Consider the following 17,488-nt stretch of genomic DNA (forward strand, 5'->3'; position numbering starts at 1 on the left):
CCAAGTGCACCATACAAAGGGGCGTTAGCATAACCATGCTGCTGGGCCATGAAATATGCATGTTGCTCTAGAGAATCCATAATCTCAGCCCGGTCAGGACTGAAATGTTGGGTTATCAAGTACAGGTCTAAAAGGTCCTGCCTTGCAACAGCCTTAGCTGAGCAAGTATCCCAACTACTGTGAGGGCTAAAGAAACTGAAGAAAGAAAAATCCTGACCTGGAGAACTGGGGCTTGATCGAGAAAGGCCAGCAGATATTGGGGAAGGGCAAAGAGCAATAGTTCTGGGAGCCTCAGTGATGGACAGATAGCCATACATTCATGGATTCATCTGTTCCAAACTGGAGTTTGGGGGGGGGGGAGTACACATGTACACACTGTCCTCATCCCCCCTGCCCCTGGAATTCCTACTGCCCCTGAATGCCTGCACTGATTATGGATTGTTTGATTCATATTCCCAGTCCTGCTTCATGAGTCAGGAAAGTACCTTAAATCAGTTTCCATCCACTGAGATGCTAGGGAGGTGTGCAGTGGAAAGGGACTACACAGATGTCCTCTTCTACTAGTCCTATGATTTATGAAGCTGCCAGTCAGCAGGAGTATATAAAGGCAGAAGATACACCGATAGAGAGAAATTAGTGCTAAACAACGTATCTTTTCTGGGTCCGTAAGCAAGAGTTCTCCCTCATCCAGCAATAAGAAATCTTCTGAAACAGAGGTAGAATCTATGGTTTCCAATCATAGCAGCGTTCACATAATCGTCTATCTGCCCAGATCCATATGAATGAGTTCCAACATGAAGATTGACCTTGAGGGGCTGAAAGACAAACTGGGGGGTTGGGGCCATGGATCAGGGTCAAAGAATATGGTTGTATGGAGGGATCCTCTGCGATCCGGGCATCTCCACTGACAAGGAAAAGGTAGCCGGTGTTGTCTTAGATCAACTATGGGATACCTGTTGATAGCCAGGGGAGACAGTGGTGGGGTAAACAGATAGTCTGGTCTCTCCTACACTCCTCATGAGCTCTTAGAAAAGGCAGCCAGAGCCCAAAGCATATTTGCAAAAAAAAAAAAAAAGGGGGGGGCATATTCTTAAATTACAATCATTTAAGCTAGCACAGCAGCTGTTGAACTAAGATTGGGAGACATCCAGGTTTAAGTCCAGCCTTGGCCAGGGAAGTTCACTGGATGATTCTGAGTCCAACCTATGTCACAAGGTGGTGGTTGTGAAACAAACTGGAGGAAGTGCTATATAAACATCCCCTTGGAGGGAAAGGTAGGATATATAAATCCAGTAGATAACAAAAAAATAATCTGCTTGAGGCAGAGGAATTGTCATTAGGACCTGAGACACAAACCCTCTAAAATGGGATAATCAGGGTAACAGTGCCTTTCCCCTTGACTGCTACAAGCGATGTTATGAGCCGAAGTCCTTTTGACACCTGCTGTTGTCCTCCTTTGTCTTCTGAATTGCAGTGGAATAAAAGCGTTTCAGATCCCATCTTTTATTTCTCTACCTTGCACATCCAGCCCCCAGGAAAGGACCTCTAATCCCTGACCACATATCACACCACGATAGCCGTGTCCTTCAGTTTCCCAACACTCCAGAGCGGCCACATCAGCCACGTGGCAGAATTTGCTCCAAGCAAAAGACAAACTGTCCTCACAGAGGCTCCAGAGCGTCAAGCGTTGGTCCACTGACACAGAAAGGAGGAAGTTCAGGCGGAGGAGCCTCACTCCTGTCACGTGAGCCACGTGAGCACAAAGCCGTGATACTTTTCTGACCACCTGGATGCCAACTCTGGCTGGGGTCTCCTGGCCCTCAGGGCTTTCAGCCTTCACATGGATAAAATGCACAGAGATGGACCCGTCATCACTGCCACTGACCACTACAAAGTGTCCGTCAGCTGTTTCCTGGATATGGAGACTGTTCACACCACAGCTGTGAGCCTGAATGGTCAGGACTGGGGATTCCAGGGCTGGAAAACAACAGAGGTGCTGTTTATTTTTCTGCAGAGAATTTACTGCTGGCTGCCTTGAGCAGTTTTTTAAATGGAAAGGTGGGGTAGAACTACAAAAAACTGGGTGCACTGAAAGGGTCCAAGATTGGAGAGGAACACTTGAATGAAACCCAAATGCTCACTTGTGCCCTCAGGTGGACAGAAACCTCAGCTGAGAGACTTGACAAGAAAGCGGATGCACTGGCTTTTTTAGGATGCATCAACAGGGCGGCCAATACCTACCTAAAGGTTTCATCTGTGGGTCTCCTGCCTTTACTGTTGCTGCAGTATGACCAAGGGCAGCAGTAACGTCCCAAAATGCAATGCTTCCATCAGTGGCCGCACTGCCCACAAAGTGTTTCCTATAAGAGAAAGAGGTATTCCTGAAATTAGCCCTCTGAGTCCTCCAGCCTGATTCTCTGTTTCAGGCTTCACGCCAGATGGCACTCACGAGCACCCGTGAGATGTGCAACTGCTCTGCTCTTCTTACCTTTTCCCACTAGCAGCCTCGTAGGCAAACGCCTCGACCTTCAGGACACAGCGCTGATGGTGGAAGGATTCTGCCACGAGACACAACTTCTGGGCATTCTCAAGCAGCAGGAAGAGTCTAGAGAGAGACGGAAGGAGACGTCAAAAGAAGGAAAGGAGGCACTCTGCATGGCATCCCTTGATATGCTCATATAAAGCTGCTGCTCCGTGAGCTGCACTGGTTCCCGGTAGGCTTCTGAATCCAATTCAAAGTGCTGGTTACCACCAGCAAAGCCCTACATGGCGTGGGACCAGGCTGTTTGTGCGGCCACCTGTTTCCCATTGTTTCCACTTGCCCCACCAGATCTATCAGGAAGGGCATGCTCCAGGTCCCTTCCCTCAGACAACGCCATCTCGTTGGGCTCTGGAGTCGTGCCTTCTCAGTGGCTGCGCCTGCCCTGTGGAACAGCATCCCCTCAGAGGTCCAGATGGCCCTGCTCCTGTTGGCTTTTTGTAAGGCTCTGGAGACCTGGGTTGTCCCTCCAGGCTTTTGGGACGGGTAATCAGATGAACTCCGTTGGTGATGCGGTTTTGTTTTCGGGGTGGTTGTTTACCTGAGGTGTCATGCGTTTATAATGTTACGATGGTTTTAATCTTTGCACACCGCCCAGAGTCACTGCTGTGAGATGGGCTGCTCTACACGTTGTTTCCATACATATATACATAAATACCCAAGACTGTTCCTGTTCCTTGCTCGAATGTGGGGCAAATGCTTCATAGGAGTTAGCAGCAGCTGCCCCACCTTTTGTTTTTTTTGCCCTGCCTTCCCCATCATTCATCGCCTCTAGGTATATGCTTGGCAAGCAAAGCCCATTCCCACCATCCCAATCCCCAACAAGAGGAGCAGAATTCTTTTCCTTACCGGACAGATCCATCACTACACGCAGCAGCTAGGAAGCATAAGGGACCTGGCAGTTCCGCATCTCCTGTCCTAGGGAGCACCACTGTAGACATGTACCTGCAATATACAAGTCAGTCACTTCCGGGGGTTTCCATCTGCTGGTTGCTCTGTAATCCAGAGCAGTAGAAGCAGGCACACACGAGCTAGAAAGTGGTGGTGCTTGCTATCATGCAGTGGTATCTATCATAGATTCAGCAGTTCTATTCACTATACACATCTTACTCTAATCACAGAATACCAGAATGGGAAGAAAAGTCTGCTCTAGTAGTCTAGACCTCCTCAGCCTCAGCAACTTTAAGATGTGTGGACTTTGACTCCCAGAATTCCCCAGCCAGCATGGGAGTAACACACATATCTTAAAGTTGCTGAGGTTGAGAAACACTGGTCTAGATTAAGTAAAGTGGAGCCTTGATACTGCTTTGGAAGTCCTTGAACAGAGACAAAAAGTGGTTTGGAGTGTGGAAGTCTCTGTCACCTGGTCATCGCATTAAGTTTGCTCTGCTTTTAACTACTTATCTTGGCAGGGCAATCCCATCTGAGTTTACTGCTCTCTTCAAGGAATTCAATGATGCTTCTTTCCAAAGAAATGGGCAGAGGACTGCAGCCTTAAGTACCAGAAATAGGAAAGCTGAGATTACTGTGATTCTGAATTCAGTGCCCATTTTACAGCCATAACTTTGCAGGGTGCAACTGCAAATTCAAGGCATGCACATGGTTCTGTGTTAAATATCACTGCTTCCACAGAATACAGGAATATTCTAACCTTCAAAGATTTAGATTTGGAGGAGAGAGCTTTATGTTCAGACATTTTGGTAAAAAATCATATGATGACCCTTTTCATACCCTTTCAATCCAGTTTTAAGATTACCCGTGAAAGACTGATGGCTCTCCTAATCCTCCTGTGTGTGTGTCTGTGTATATGTATGTATATTCTGCAGATACACACACCCCAACTTTGCAGAATTTTGCCGACAATTCAAGTAACCAAATTTTGGGGAGTGCAAGATTTTAGACAAGCCACATGTATTATTAACCAAAGCAGGTTGAAAACCTCACAGCCTTTTTGATGTTTTGGTGCAGCTCCTGAAGCCTCAATATTTTTTGCTGCTTGATGGTGGAGAAGTTTGTATAGATAAGCTGGCTATTATTACAGGCATTAACTGACTAGTTTGTGAAAAAAAACCCCCAAGAAACTGAATAGCCACAAACTCATGTGTACTGTGTTGAAGGGGCTAACAACAGCGTAGACTCAAAGCTACACAGGGTTTTGTATCTAGGGATCAGTCATATCACCAGGGCAGGTTGTCCTAATTAAACAGTTATGGGGAAAAACCATTATTTCTACCGGGTTTCCGGATCCATCTTGACGAGTTTATGCTTATTCTTCTTGCGATCCCAGTGCTCATCTAGGCGATGCGATGCCACATGAACCAGCTGACAGACTATGCCGTTGCTGGAACCATGCTTAGGGCTGAACATTAATCGGTAACACTCAATCTGGGCTCGTCCCCCGGCTGAAAAAAGTGTAGCCGAGATCCTTTCTGTCTCAGGCTGAGTAACGCTGTTCCGGATGACAGTCAGAGCTCTTATGCTGGAGATATGGTCGCCAATAGCAGCGAGCTGGGTCACCGTGCGAGTTTGCACATGAAAAGCAAGAATGTTCACTGTATTGTCCTCACTTCCTGTAGCAAAAACACTCACCCTCTCGTGCCCAAAAGTTTTCAGGGTTCCAATGTGACACACGCACGTCAGCCCCCTGCCATGCAGAGCCGCTTTCAGGATTCGCTGCCCACTGGAGGCTTCTTTACTTTGGTACAACCAAATGTCCCCAGATTTGATATAAGCAAAGGTCTCCACGGAAAGGCAACGGGCATAGCTCCAGGAGCGGTGGCCACCTCCACAGGGAAGGGAGAGGAGCATCTCACTGCTGCTGGCACTCCAGACGATGAAGTGGGTAGCGTGGAAGCCCAGCACCCACAGGCTCCCTTCAGGGCCAAAGCGTAGGTCTTCCAGCCAGTCCAGCTCTTTGCATGGCTTTTCCTTCCTCAGCACTTGGAGCTGCTGATCCTGCACTTGCAGCTGGCGGTAGCAGCTGTCTCTCCCTGTGCTGTAAATAAAACCACCGTGGCAGGTTACGGAGGTCACACCAAGCTTCCCGTGAAGCCCAAAGAGCAGAGAGACGGGCCTCTCGGCATGGGGCTCTTCGTTTCCAATAGGGAAGGAAAGTCCAGGCAAGTTACAGGTGGTCTCTGCAGCAGAACTGCCAAGTTCACCTCCCCCTTGCACTTTCTCCAGTCCGAGGGCTGGCTTGCATGCAAACATCACGAGAGAGCCCCTGCGGTCGCCGCAAAGCAGAAAGTCTCCCTGGGGCAGGAATGCAGCACAGGTGTGCCATCGCTGCTTGCAGACTGGCAGGAGAAAACACTGCTTTACCACCACAGTTGTTCCCCCAAGTGGATGCCAAGAGACCTCCAGCCACAGCAAAGCCCCAGCTGGGCCAGAAGCAAAGAGGCTGCAAGTATTGGGATCCTGTTTGGGATCTGTGGCCCAAGTCAAATTGTGCACTTTCCCCTCATACAAGTTGAACTCTTTGCTTTGTGTGGGACTGCTGAATGGGAAGACTTTCACTTGCCCCAACAAATTGCCCATGGCACACAAAATGCCCCCGTTGGCAAGCTTGGACACTTCTAAGAGACCGTAGGACTGATAAGCAGCATCCTCCAGGAGCAATGTCCAAGCTTCAGAAGTCAAGTCACAGGAATAGACAACCCCAGCATCAGTCATTACCAAGAGATGATTTACATCCACCAGTTTTACCACCCTGGGGGATCCTTTTCTCCCAGGGGAAGGAAAGTTCAGCTGCCAGAGCCTGTTCCCACTGGTGCTGCTTTCCTTGAGGCACCAGTGTCTAATGCCCGAATCAGCTCCCCCTGTGAACAACCAGCCTCGCCCCTCATGCACAGCCACTGCCCGCAGCCCTTGGCCCTTGTGTCCTTTGAAGCTGTGGTCAATCTTGCCCTGGTAGTTCCACACTAGACAAGCAGAATCCTCTCCAATGCTGATGATGTAGTCCCTTAGCAGTCTTACTGACCAGACTCTGGACTGGTGCCCATAGCACACGAGCAAGCATGGGACCAGAGCAGGCGGTGTTCTGAGGTCACAGATGCTCCAAAGCCGCACACTCCTGTCATCAGAGGCAGAGGCCAGGATGCCCTTGCTCTCCAAGAAGCAAATGCTGAAGATGACACCGCTGTGTCCACTGATCCTGCTGCGGGGCTTTATCCGTCCTGTGTCATCTGTCTGGTCAGCTGCACACCAGACCACCAACTGATGAAAGACTGTGCCAGCCACCAGAACCAACGTCTTCCAGTGGCTCCCTACCAAGTGGGCAGAATAGAGGATACATTTCTCTTGGCAGTGCACTTCTTGGAGGATCCTCTGGCCAACACAGTCATACAGTGCCACTGAATTGTGTCCCAAGGCCACAGCCACACTGCTGGGCATCTCAGCCCTGCCCTCCAGCCACTGCAGGTCCCAGATCCAGTCATGCAGCTCACAGAAAGGAAAGACTTCACTGAGTTTCACTGTGCTGTTCTGGAAGCTGAGCTTTACAACCACAAAGCTTTTGCCTCCAAAGATAGCCAGGGTTGAAGATTTGTTAGCTCCAGGACTCAAATTTTGCTGCTCCTTAATACCATGGACATTATAGTTCCGAAGGACCTGCTTGGAGCATCTTGCTGATGGGCTGACACCAGGCTCCAGGCTATAGATGGCTATGTTGGGTCCTTCTCCTAAAGGAAGATGAATACCAGAATACCAAGTCAGCGTATTTCATATGCAATCAAAATGCCGGACTCTTTTCCCAGAATTACCCATCCCCATAAGTTTGATAATGCCCAACCTCCACTTCACTCCAGATATGCTCTTCTGCAGTGCTTGCTCCTAATTTATCAAGGGCAAATAGGTTACAGCTTCCAATGCAGTCCTGAGTTCTTCTACGCTGTAATCATCCTTATGTTGCCCTGAAATTAAGTTAATCCTATTTATTTCCAAATTCCTATGATCTCCATGAACATATTTCATAGACAGTAGTCTTATTGATCCTGAGTAAGATTCCTAATTGTTCCGATTTTGTTTTTGGCTCTCACAGCAGGCCATTATATTCTGTCACCTTCCCCTTGAGTTCATTCTTGGTTTAACTTAGCAGAAATCTGGTTCTCTAACCAACCTACAGCAAAACGGTTATTAACCTTCAATTAGCAGGACTATGGCCTCATATTTGGCCCATCTGGCAATGCCCCCTACCCCCACTAAATGGGAAAAAGGGGGATTCTAGTCTCCCACTTTAGAAAAAATAAAATATTCACCTGCTATAAGATGATCTCCCACAACCTCCAGAGCTGTAATAGGAGCCAATAGTAGTTCTGTTTCCATGACTCCACAAGGGTAGGAGGTGAAAATCCGTCCTGATTCTCTCCCTTTCATATAAGGATATGCAGACATCTGAGGAAGGAGGAAAAGCCATTAAGCCATCCTGTAGATCTGCATCAGCTCAAACAGGTAACTACAGGAATAAGCTGCCTTTTGATGTATAACACAAGAATCATGAAGGAAGGAATCATGAAGGAAGACCCTCCAAGCAGAATCAGGTTAAATGATTAAATTTATCCGTATCACCAAATATGGTGATCGGCTGCAGATCTGGATCCAGGCTGAGAGTTGAATTCAACCTCCCTATTCTAAAGCTAACAAACTTTCCAGTACATTCCACATTAATATGAGCCTATCGCATCAAAAGACTTATGTAAGTTAATTAAGTGGTGGTATTTACCTGGGGTACCTCAGTTATAACCAAAAGACAGCGTATTTGACAGAAGGTTCCCAAGTAAGTTCTGGATAGTCATTCAAGACTACTAGATAAATCTTTTAAAAAAATGGAAAATATTTTTGAATAGGGTCTCAAAAAATGAAGTCGATGAAGGAACTTTAGACAGTCAACATGTAGGGAAGTAAAAACGAAGTCAGATAGGCCTCACATGCAAAAACTACAGGCTTTGTTAATTACATTAAGGAAATCAATGTAAAATACGTTATTTACAAAGTAGTGGCTATTTTGACTTAGGTGTTGTAGTCTAGAGTGTTTGCTGAAAAGAAAGAGGACCTACCTATGCCTGTGGGGAGTTAGAAAAGCCTATTTCCAAGAATCAATCCAGAATTGATTGGCACAAATGACCATGCTCAAACTATCCGATTTTAGACACACCACGTGCAGGCCCGGCTCTCTTGAGAAGTCCATAGCGCAAGGAAAGTTGGAGGATGACCATCAGCAGCAAGGTGGACGGACTCAATTACAACAGCAATGAATCCGCCACTGGGAGACCTGAAAGTTGAAGACGGATCATCTGGGAAAGAACTGATCTTCGAGGTCGCTGAGAATTGAGAACGACTCGATGGGACTTAATCAAGAATGCAAGACAGCCATACATTCTGAAGCAGAAATGGGAAGCCAGCAACTTCCTAAATCTGGTTGTCTCCAACTCCTGGCTCTGCTGACTAAGGCTGATGGAGTCAGAATAAACTCCTAAAATGTGGCAAATACGATTTGGTCACACGTCCACTGTATATTGTTCCGAAGCATTTATTTTACAGAGTCGAGGACGTATGTTCGAGCACGTTTCGATATTTACAGAGCAGGAAGCCTAAAGAGGCGCCTTCACAGCCAGGACGTAGGCAGGCCATGCCGAGGAGAGGCCTGTTAAATGCAAAATCGGAACGTGCGAAAATGCTTCTCCCTCGACTGGGAGGGGAAGCGCATGGTAAGCAGAGGCAGAAACAAATCAGCGGAGAAGGAAAAAAAGTAACGCAGCGAAGCCTTCCCGCGGCAATCTCGCGAGCAAGAAGCCCGTCCTCTGACCTCACATAACGCGCCGCTACCGATTGGGTGTGCATCAGGACGCTTGTTCCCGTTTCCTTTTCGCTGAGAGACGCCATTGGCCAGTGGTTGCTGAGGCGGTTCTTGCCTGGGTAAGATTCGGTTGTAGGGAAGGGAGGGTGGCTGTAAGGGAGGGGAAGGAACGTTTTCTTAAAGGCACAGCGAAGCGGACATCTGCGCATTGAGAGGCGGGATCGGCGGCCCCGGCAAAGTGTTCCGGAACGTAACGAAACAGCTGGAATTCGAGGGGGAGGACGGGGAGTGGCCGAAAAAGGACGCATGGGAAGAGCAAGTCACAGCAGTTGTCTGTGTCTGGCGTCAGGGACAGCTTCCACCCGATTCACCGTGATGCAAAGAGAGGAGCGACCTTTCCGTTGGCTTCGGTGCAAAGCTGGAAAGAGAGCAGGAATTCGGAGTCATTTGCCGTGTGTCTCAAACTCGGCCGCTTTAAGAGGCTGGCTGGGGAATTCTGGGAGTTGAAGTCCACACATCTTAAAGCGCCCGAGTTTGAGCAGCACTGTGTGGCAGTATTGCTCTGCGCTGCCTCGGGGCAGAATTCTTACCTCGGTCCCACCATGCCAGATATAACTAGGGTTAACATACCTGGGCAGCCAAAATCCGGACGACCAGTAGAAGGCAGCAATTAGATTTTTTTTTTAAAAACTTACTTTTTGCTGCCATCCGTGGTCGCCTGGATGTTGATAGCCCGATTTGACTGGTGGGGAAATGGCCTGCGGGGAGGCGGACAGGCCACGCACGGGCTCTGCTCCCCGGAGCGAAGGGCGCCCGCTGGCTCGCTCGCTTGCTGTTTCTGAGGGGTCCTGCCGAGAGAATAGGCTCTGCCGTTCCCACCGCCGCAGAGCTCGGCTTACTTTCTGGCTTCGCCGGCACAAGGAGGCCGCCGGTCTTTCCTCCCGTCTTGTTCAGCCGCCGATGTCCTTTGAGCAGCAGAGCCACGGAGCCGGGCTCGGTCGGCCCCACTGCAGCAACCATCATTCTGAGCAACCCATTGCCCACCAAGCCAGGCTGCAAGCAAATAGCGTTCTCCAACCTGGCGCCCTCCAGATATGTTGCAGTGTACTGCAGCTCCCATGTTCCCCAGTCAGAACAGCCATGTTGCGTAGGACAAGAGGGTTGCTGTAGGTAGAAGATCCCAGAGGGGAATGGTATGCAGCCGGAAGCTGCACTTGCCATTGTCTACAACTAGCACCTTCCGATCGGACCCTCCTTGCGGGTCGCCTGCCAGGAAAGGGCGAAGGAGCCAGAGGAGACAGTGACAGCCACGTCTGGTTCCTCCCTCCGTTGTTCCCAATGTTCAGATTCACTTACGGGTCAAAAGGTTGATTCAATTGATTATGGGCAGCCAATAGGATTTAACAAGTCATTAAAAACTTTCTGGCTTCTCTGACAAAGACCAAGCTATTTATTGGTTAACAAGTACAATAGTTTTTTTTCTCTCCAGGATGGATTTTTATCCCTCAATATGGATCAGTTTCCAAATTCAGTCTATAGTTCTTATTTGTACCCTCTGTGATTTAATGTTTAATTTTTCATTGTACCAATATTCATTTTATCTAAAGATTTAAAACAACTTTTTAATGAAGGATTTTTACTGTTATAGAAACGATGTCTTAAGATTTTAAAAGTTTTAAAAGTACCACCATTCTCTTGACCTTAATTGTGATGTAGTGAGAATAGCTACAGAATGCTTTTAGAACAGGAAATTAAAGTTGTAATTTTCATAGAATATTAAATCCATTCATTTTAGAACATGATAATAATTTACTTGGTTTAAAGAAGATTAACTTTACTAATAATCATATTCAGCTATTATTATTTGCCACTAAGTTCTTTTTGTTAATGGATTAATAATCTCTATGCCCTGTTCTGTTCTGTTCTGTGATTTTTCTTTTATTTTCCTCAGCATATGATGATCTCTGCAGCAGTCAGGGTAGTACATCCTGGGTATTACACTGATTTTCTACCTTTATCATTGTGTGTATGTGTGTGTGTATACTTCTAATGAATTTATAAATAAAGTAGTGTAGTTCATGACTGAAATGATTTAATTTCAACAAAAGGCCTTTTTACTTTTGGAGTAGTTGTTTGGCACCCACCTTGAGTCTACTAGAAAAATTAAAATTAAAAAAGAGAAGCAGGCAACCCATATTTCATGTAAATTTGCCGAAGATCATTTCTGTGTAATGAGGCAGCATCAGATTCTCAAAAGCATTAAAAACTCAATATACTATTTGTATTTATTTATGTTTTCAGCACCAAGTTACTGGTGACTATTCACAGCCTGAAAGTATTTCCTAAAAAGAAATGGATCATGGGCATAGATAGTAATACTAGATACTTTCCTCTTTTAAGGAATGTCTATATTGGTAGCATATTTTTAATTTAAAAGTTTAATAGTAATGCCATTAGACATCAAATAAAAGGGCAGGAGTGACAGCTAATTTAAAAATAAACTATGCTGATAAATGTTAGCATTACAGGGAAATTTAGAAAACATATAGAATCATTGCACCAGATAGAAGGAACTCTGCTTATATGATGAAGAATGTCAGCATAAATAGGAGTATTTTTCTTGCTCCCCTTTAGAGAATATAGTGTTTTATAGATGTGGAATCTGATAGTTGTTACAACATAGGGCTCACATTAGATTAAGAACAGAACATCCAAAGAACATGGATTTTAAATGTTTATTTGCAGGACTGACAGCCTGACATCAGTGCATGGGGACACAATAAATTAAATAAATATTAAATAAGGAAAAAAGTATCCAAAAAATGCAGAATTGTAGAGAACACACAGAAATAAAAAACAACAACAACTCAGTATTGACCAGTTACCTACAGATATGGTACAGGCAAGATCACATCACTCAAACTAGCTACAGTTACTAAGAAGTTCAAGCCTTCATATGGATACAAGACAACCCTTCAGATAATAAAGAGCATGATTCAATAAAACAAACCACTGTAGGAATGCCACTCACTTCACTGCATGTGGTTCAGCCCCAACAAACCCCGTACATTCCGGAAAGCTGGATACCAGGCTGTTCTCAAGCCATGCAGCTGTTAAAAGCACCCACACATTTCTGGCAAGTTTTTTGTAGACCGCAGCCGCAAAACACCATCAGTTACCCAACCTATTGATGGCTCCTTAACACCATACAACATGTCTATATTTTTCTGGGTTAGTCTCTGCTAACTGAAAAAAACCCAAGGCAGAGGTGCAGTCCCTCTGAAAACTCTCGCATATGACACAAGATCCCAAAGACCCAATACAGAATAAATAGCAAAACAGGGAGGTCGGTGGTGTCTATATTGCATTCAACCTCTTCGCATTTCAGAAGTATGAAACGAAATAGGACCCGTAAATGAATCCTAGGCTGATGCTAGTAAACAGGTCATAAAAAGGAATTAATAAAATGTTTAAATGACCTACTGAACTATCCATTAAGTGACATTTCTTGAATCAAGGCCACATCTGGAAATGCAAGAAGTTTCAAGGTACATGTTACTGAGTAGCTACTACATTTTTTCCAGATGAAAAATTGCAACAGAATGATGATAAAACTGTAATCCTAAATATTTTTTCATGAAAACAATTTGTGCTGAAATCTGTTAAATTTAAAAGCACACTGCTGAGGATTGCAGTGACTTTTTCATTGCTTTTTAAATTGGTTCTTAAGATATCATCTGGGAAAGTTTTGCAACCTGTTCACTTCACCCCTTCGCTAAACACACAAAGAGAACCGCTACATAACGAGCTTTCCACCAAGTGACACATAAGCACCCGGGGTTTGGGTTTGGTCTACCCGGGACTTCAAAGATGGAGTAGCAAGATTGCTGTCAAGCATGTGCCAAGTTACATAACATGGTGTGTGGGCAATGTGTGGCTTGGGAGACAGCATGCTACGCAACTCTCTAAGGCAACACTGAAGAGCTCCAATAAAAACAGAGGCGGTTACTTCTAATCGCTTGGAATGAAATTCACTGGAAGCAAACACAAAGTGATTCCATACACAACCATCACCAATCACAGTAACAACAGCTTTTTACTTCAATGAGGCTATAGGTAGGAAGGGCAAGTCTTTCTGCATGCAAATGTCCTACCACTTAGTGCCATTTATATAGCAATGGAGGCACCCAGGCAAAAGAATAGCCACCAGATTGAGGCCTTGTAACATGTTCCTCTGGTCACCAGATAGAAATCTTGGCAAAATGTAACAGGAGATGGGAAACACCTTTCATTTTCTCATCAGGATAGAGTGGCCATTACAGTATTACTTTTATCAGGTCAAAACCAACAATTGTTCTGTTGAGCTATACGAGAGATAAATTTAATCGCTGTGACTTAAATATATACCAGGCCAAAGGAAACAAAATCTTGTTCTCTGCAGTGAGCTACTAATGTCTACCACCAAAACCTGCAGTTTGCTTCAACTCAAGATGTCCAAATTCCTTTAAGAATTCTGTAACTGGAAATTCTTTTTCAGTCTCCCCAAATAAATAAGAGGAAAAAGAAGGGGAAAGAAAGGCAATTACTGTATACACTGCAAAACAGCACATGCATCAACACTCCAAGCTGAAATTCCTTGACTTACTTTAGTAACATCAAAGTCAAATTTTGGCTTAAAGATACCTTTAAGCTTAAATCTAACAGTTCTTGCATCAGAATTGTCATAACCACCAGACCCCCAAAAAGATTCTATGTAATACTTGGTAGTGACATGCTTTAAGAACTCATTTACAACATCTTATATGAGAGCATCATTAAACAAATTTGGAACACCTTCCCACCTTACACACTTATTAAACCACAAATCTACTATTTTCTTAACTAAAGAGCTTTGGCTAATACCAAATTTGAAGAAGGGAACTTTGCATAAATACTTCTGATTCAAAACAGCCAAAATTTGCATTGGGTTTCTAGACTTATAATGTTAGCCCACCCCATGACTAAAAGCATGTCGTAGACAAATTTATTGGGTGTTGTCTCTTATTTACAGGCAAAACAAAATCATCTGGGTATACCTTACCACTGTTAAATTGATCAACCAAAACTTGGCTGGCTTCAAAATTTAAACTAGTACATTCAGAAGCAACCAAAGGTTCTGGGATAAAAGTTTCTAACAACTGGTACACATCCTTTACTAAGGCAAGCTAGTAAACTCATCCACAAAAAATCCTTCTATAACCAGTTTCCTCAAGTGCCCTATGAGTAGTCTTGACAAGCAGACTGTACTGATCAGCACTGTCACCATGGATACCCTCATAATTTGATTTCAATTTGGTGACAGGAGCTACACCCAAATCATGCTGAGTGGCCAACTTAAGAATTGCACAGCTCTTACCACATCCTGGACCAGCTTCTATATAATAAACAGTACAAGAAAATCCAGTTTTGGGCATATACCCTAACCCTTTGCAGCTTTTTCCTTAGCAAGTTTTAGCCAACAGGATCCATATCACTGTTGATCAAAATCCTTAATCTGTTCATCAAAAAGAGAAAAAGTTACTGCACTTACTTTATGGTGACAATCTACTACCTGATCTCCCAGTTTTCCCATAAATTCAAAACAGGGCAATCTGCTACCTCGTCTTCATTAACTTTATCACAATAGTCAACATCAGTGAATTTTCTAGCCTCATCTGAAATATAACCTTTAATTTTAACCTTAGCAGTTTGCAGTATATCCAATTCAGGATGCAAAACAATTTTGTCAGTCAAATGTTCTGTTAAAAGCCAATCAATTAGCAGTGCAATTGGATAAAACAAAAAGCTACCAACACATTTAGCCATTTGCAAAAAAAAAAAATGTTATTGACCTAGCACTTATATTGGAAAACATGTGTTCATCAATTTCTCTGCAAACCTTAACCAGTAACGTAACTGCCAAACAAAAATCCCTTACCCTACTAGTTGGCAAATCCCAAGGTGCCAACAACTCCTTAGTAACAAAGGACATACCACCCATTTGTCTTCTAACACAGGCAATGCAATTTACCAGCTTTTGTGACTTAGAAATCAATGTTGACATGTAATTGAATGTTTCCCAAAACTCATTTTCTTGAACTGAAAAATAAACTAAAATCTTGTTGGTCTTCGCAGTCCTTTTATTTATTTATCACATTTCTTCACTGCCCATCTCAACAAATGACTCTGGGCGGTTTTTATTTATACTTCTCATAATATCTAACATCCTAACATATCTTTCAGAGGGCCTTAAAGATAATTGCCTAACAACATTTTCAACAATCTTAGTTTTCATAATTTTGAAAACAGAAAATGGACCTATTCTAGTAGTTATTTCAACAACTAGTGAAAATTTATTTTATTTATTTATCCAATTTGTCCCCGCCCATCTCCTCCCTTCGGGGGACTCTGGGCAGTTTACAGTAATCAATTAAAGCAACAATCATAAAATCCACAATATAAAATAACAATAATAAATAATATAAATAAGAGTAAAAAATAAAGAAGTCCAAGTGGCACAAGAATCTAAAGCAGTCCATTGATTACTGGGTGTGACAACAGTGTGGACCACTTATCCAAGTGATGCCTACAACCATTGCAATAACCAAACTTAAAAGTTAACACACCTTCTTTACCCAATTTAGGAAATGAATACACATTATTCTCAGGAATATCCAGGTAAATCAATTCCATAGGCAAAACTGCATAACCATAAGCACTCTGTGCACGGGTCCTAGTGAAAGCTTCTATCAAATCATAAGGGCCAAAATTATAAATACAATCTTCAAATAACAATGTATTACACTCAACATAATCCAAATGTATATTAGCTGGCACCTTATGCACTTTCAGATAGTCATCTAAAACTTCCTTCGTTGAGTACTACCTCTTAATACATGGATACATTTCCTTAAGATCTATTTGTGCCTCCGATTTCAAAAATATAGTCCTGTCCTTCTTAGGTGCTTCTCCCCTAAGGGCTGAACGAATGTCATTCAAGGCAGGTTTTATAATCCTGTCATAGTCCTTATACTCCCCTCCATAAACAGCAGTGAATGTGTGGGTTAGAATTATACTTCCTAGTTTCCCTAGCAGATGAACCTACAATCAGTGACCTCTCTTTACAGTCTGCAATTTGAAAAGCAAATTCACAGACATCTCTACACAAATCCCTAGCTGCTACCAATACAGGGTAGTCATCAGTAAGTACATGATTTCCCATAAATAACAATGGAAAGTCTGTCATAGATTTCAAAAGTGCCTTTTGACCATGGGTTAAATTGATATAGACCTTATGGCTGTTTTAAGTTTGCCTAAAAATTTGGCCAGCCTCAGATTGACCCAAAGTGGTGGCACTGGTGGCCATAGCAGTGTCTATGACAGTTTTAGCTTCCATAATTTCAGTCACTACTTCAGCCACCTAAAGATTTCAAAGATTAGTTGCAAAACTGGCACAGAGTGATTATATAATATAATTATACAGTTATCCCCTCCACAATCCGCTTGCAATTCCACTTATCTTTCAGCCAGGATTGCTACTAATTTTATTTCTGCTGGTAGCGACCATAAAAAAAAAAAGGTAATTAATCCCAGTCTTCATACAAGAAATGACGATGTTTGCCAAGAGCCAGCACTCTCCTGTGGTATAATGCAGTGAACAGAAATTCCACGGTCTCCTACTTTAATGACACTTCCCCTTTACTGTTAGACACCTATTGGTAAAAGTATCAGTACTCAAGCCAATAAATGAGGAAGGGGACAATGGCAGCTCACGCTTTCAGTTGAGATAAAGGAAACTCCCTTTGCGTAGTCTCACCCACCAAATATTTTACAGTTAGGAAAAGTGCATAAAAGGACAAGCAAGTGATAAGATGATCAAAGAACCTTTGCTATGGCAAAGGATTACAGGTAGTACTTGTTTAGCAATCACAATTGGGACTGGCAACTTGGTCGTTAAGCAAAGCAGTTGCTAAGTGAAACCGCAATTGTGTTTATGAGCTTACTTCAGCTTTCCTTGGCTTTACAGACCTGCAAAGGCCATAAATGTGAGGATTAGTCATAAAGTTACCTTTTTATCACCGTTGTAAGTGCAATCAGTTGCTAAATGAGGCAGTTGTTAAACGAGGACTACCTGTATA

General features: G+C 43.9%; 1 protein-coding gene across 1 annotated transcript; it reads right to left on the bottom strand.

Annotated features, from left to right (window-relative positions):
- Window positions 1-1,487: 1,487 nt before the first annotated feature.
- On the bottom strand, window positions 1,488-7,930 carry WDR6 (WD repeat domain 6). The gene is made up of 6 exons (XM_063291477.1): window positions 7,795-7,930; window positions 4,773-7,218; window positions 3,389-3,484; window positions 2,489-2,605; window positions 2,242-2,360; window positions 1,488-1,977 (listed from the first exon to the last, which is right to left on the bottom strand). The coding sequence occupies exons 1-6, from the start codon at window positions 7,928-7,930 to the stop codon at window positions 1,490-1,492; spliced, it is 3,402 nt and encodes a 1,133-aa protein (XP_063147547.1). The 3' UTR covers window positions 1,488-1,489.
- Window positions 7,931-17,488: the final 9,558 nt, after the last annotated feature.

This window comes from Candoia aspera, chromosome 2, assembly GCF_035149785.1.
Source record: "Candoia aspera isolate rCanAsp1 chromosome 2, rCanAsp1.hap2, whole genome shotgun sequence".
In the NCBI taxonomy this organism is placed as follows: domain Eukaryota; kingdom Metazoa; phylum Chordata; class Lepidosauria; order Squamata; family Boidae; genus Candoia; species Candoia aspera.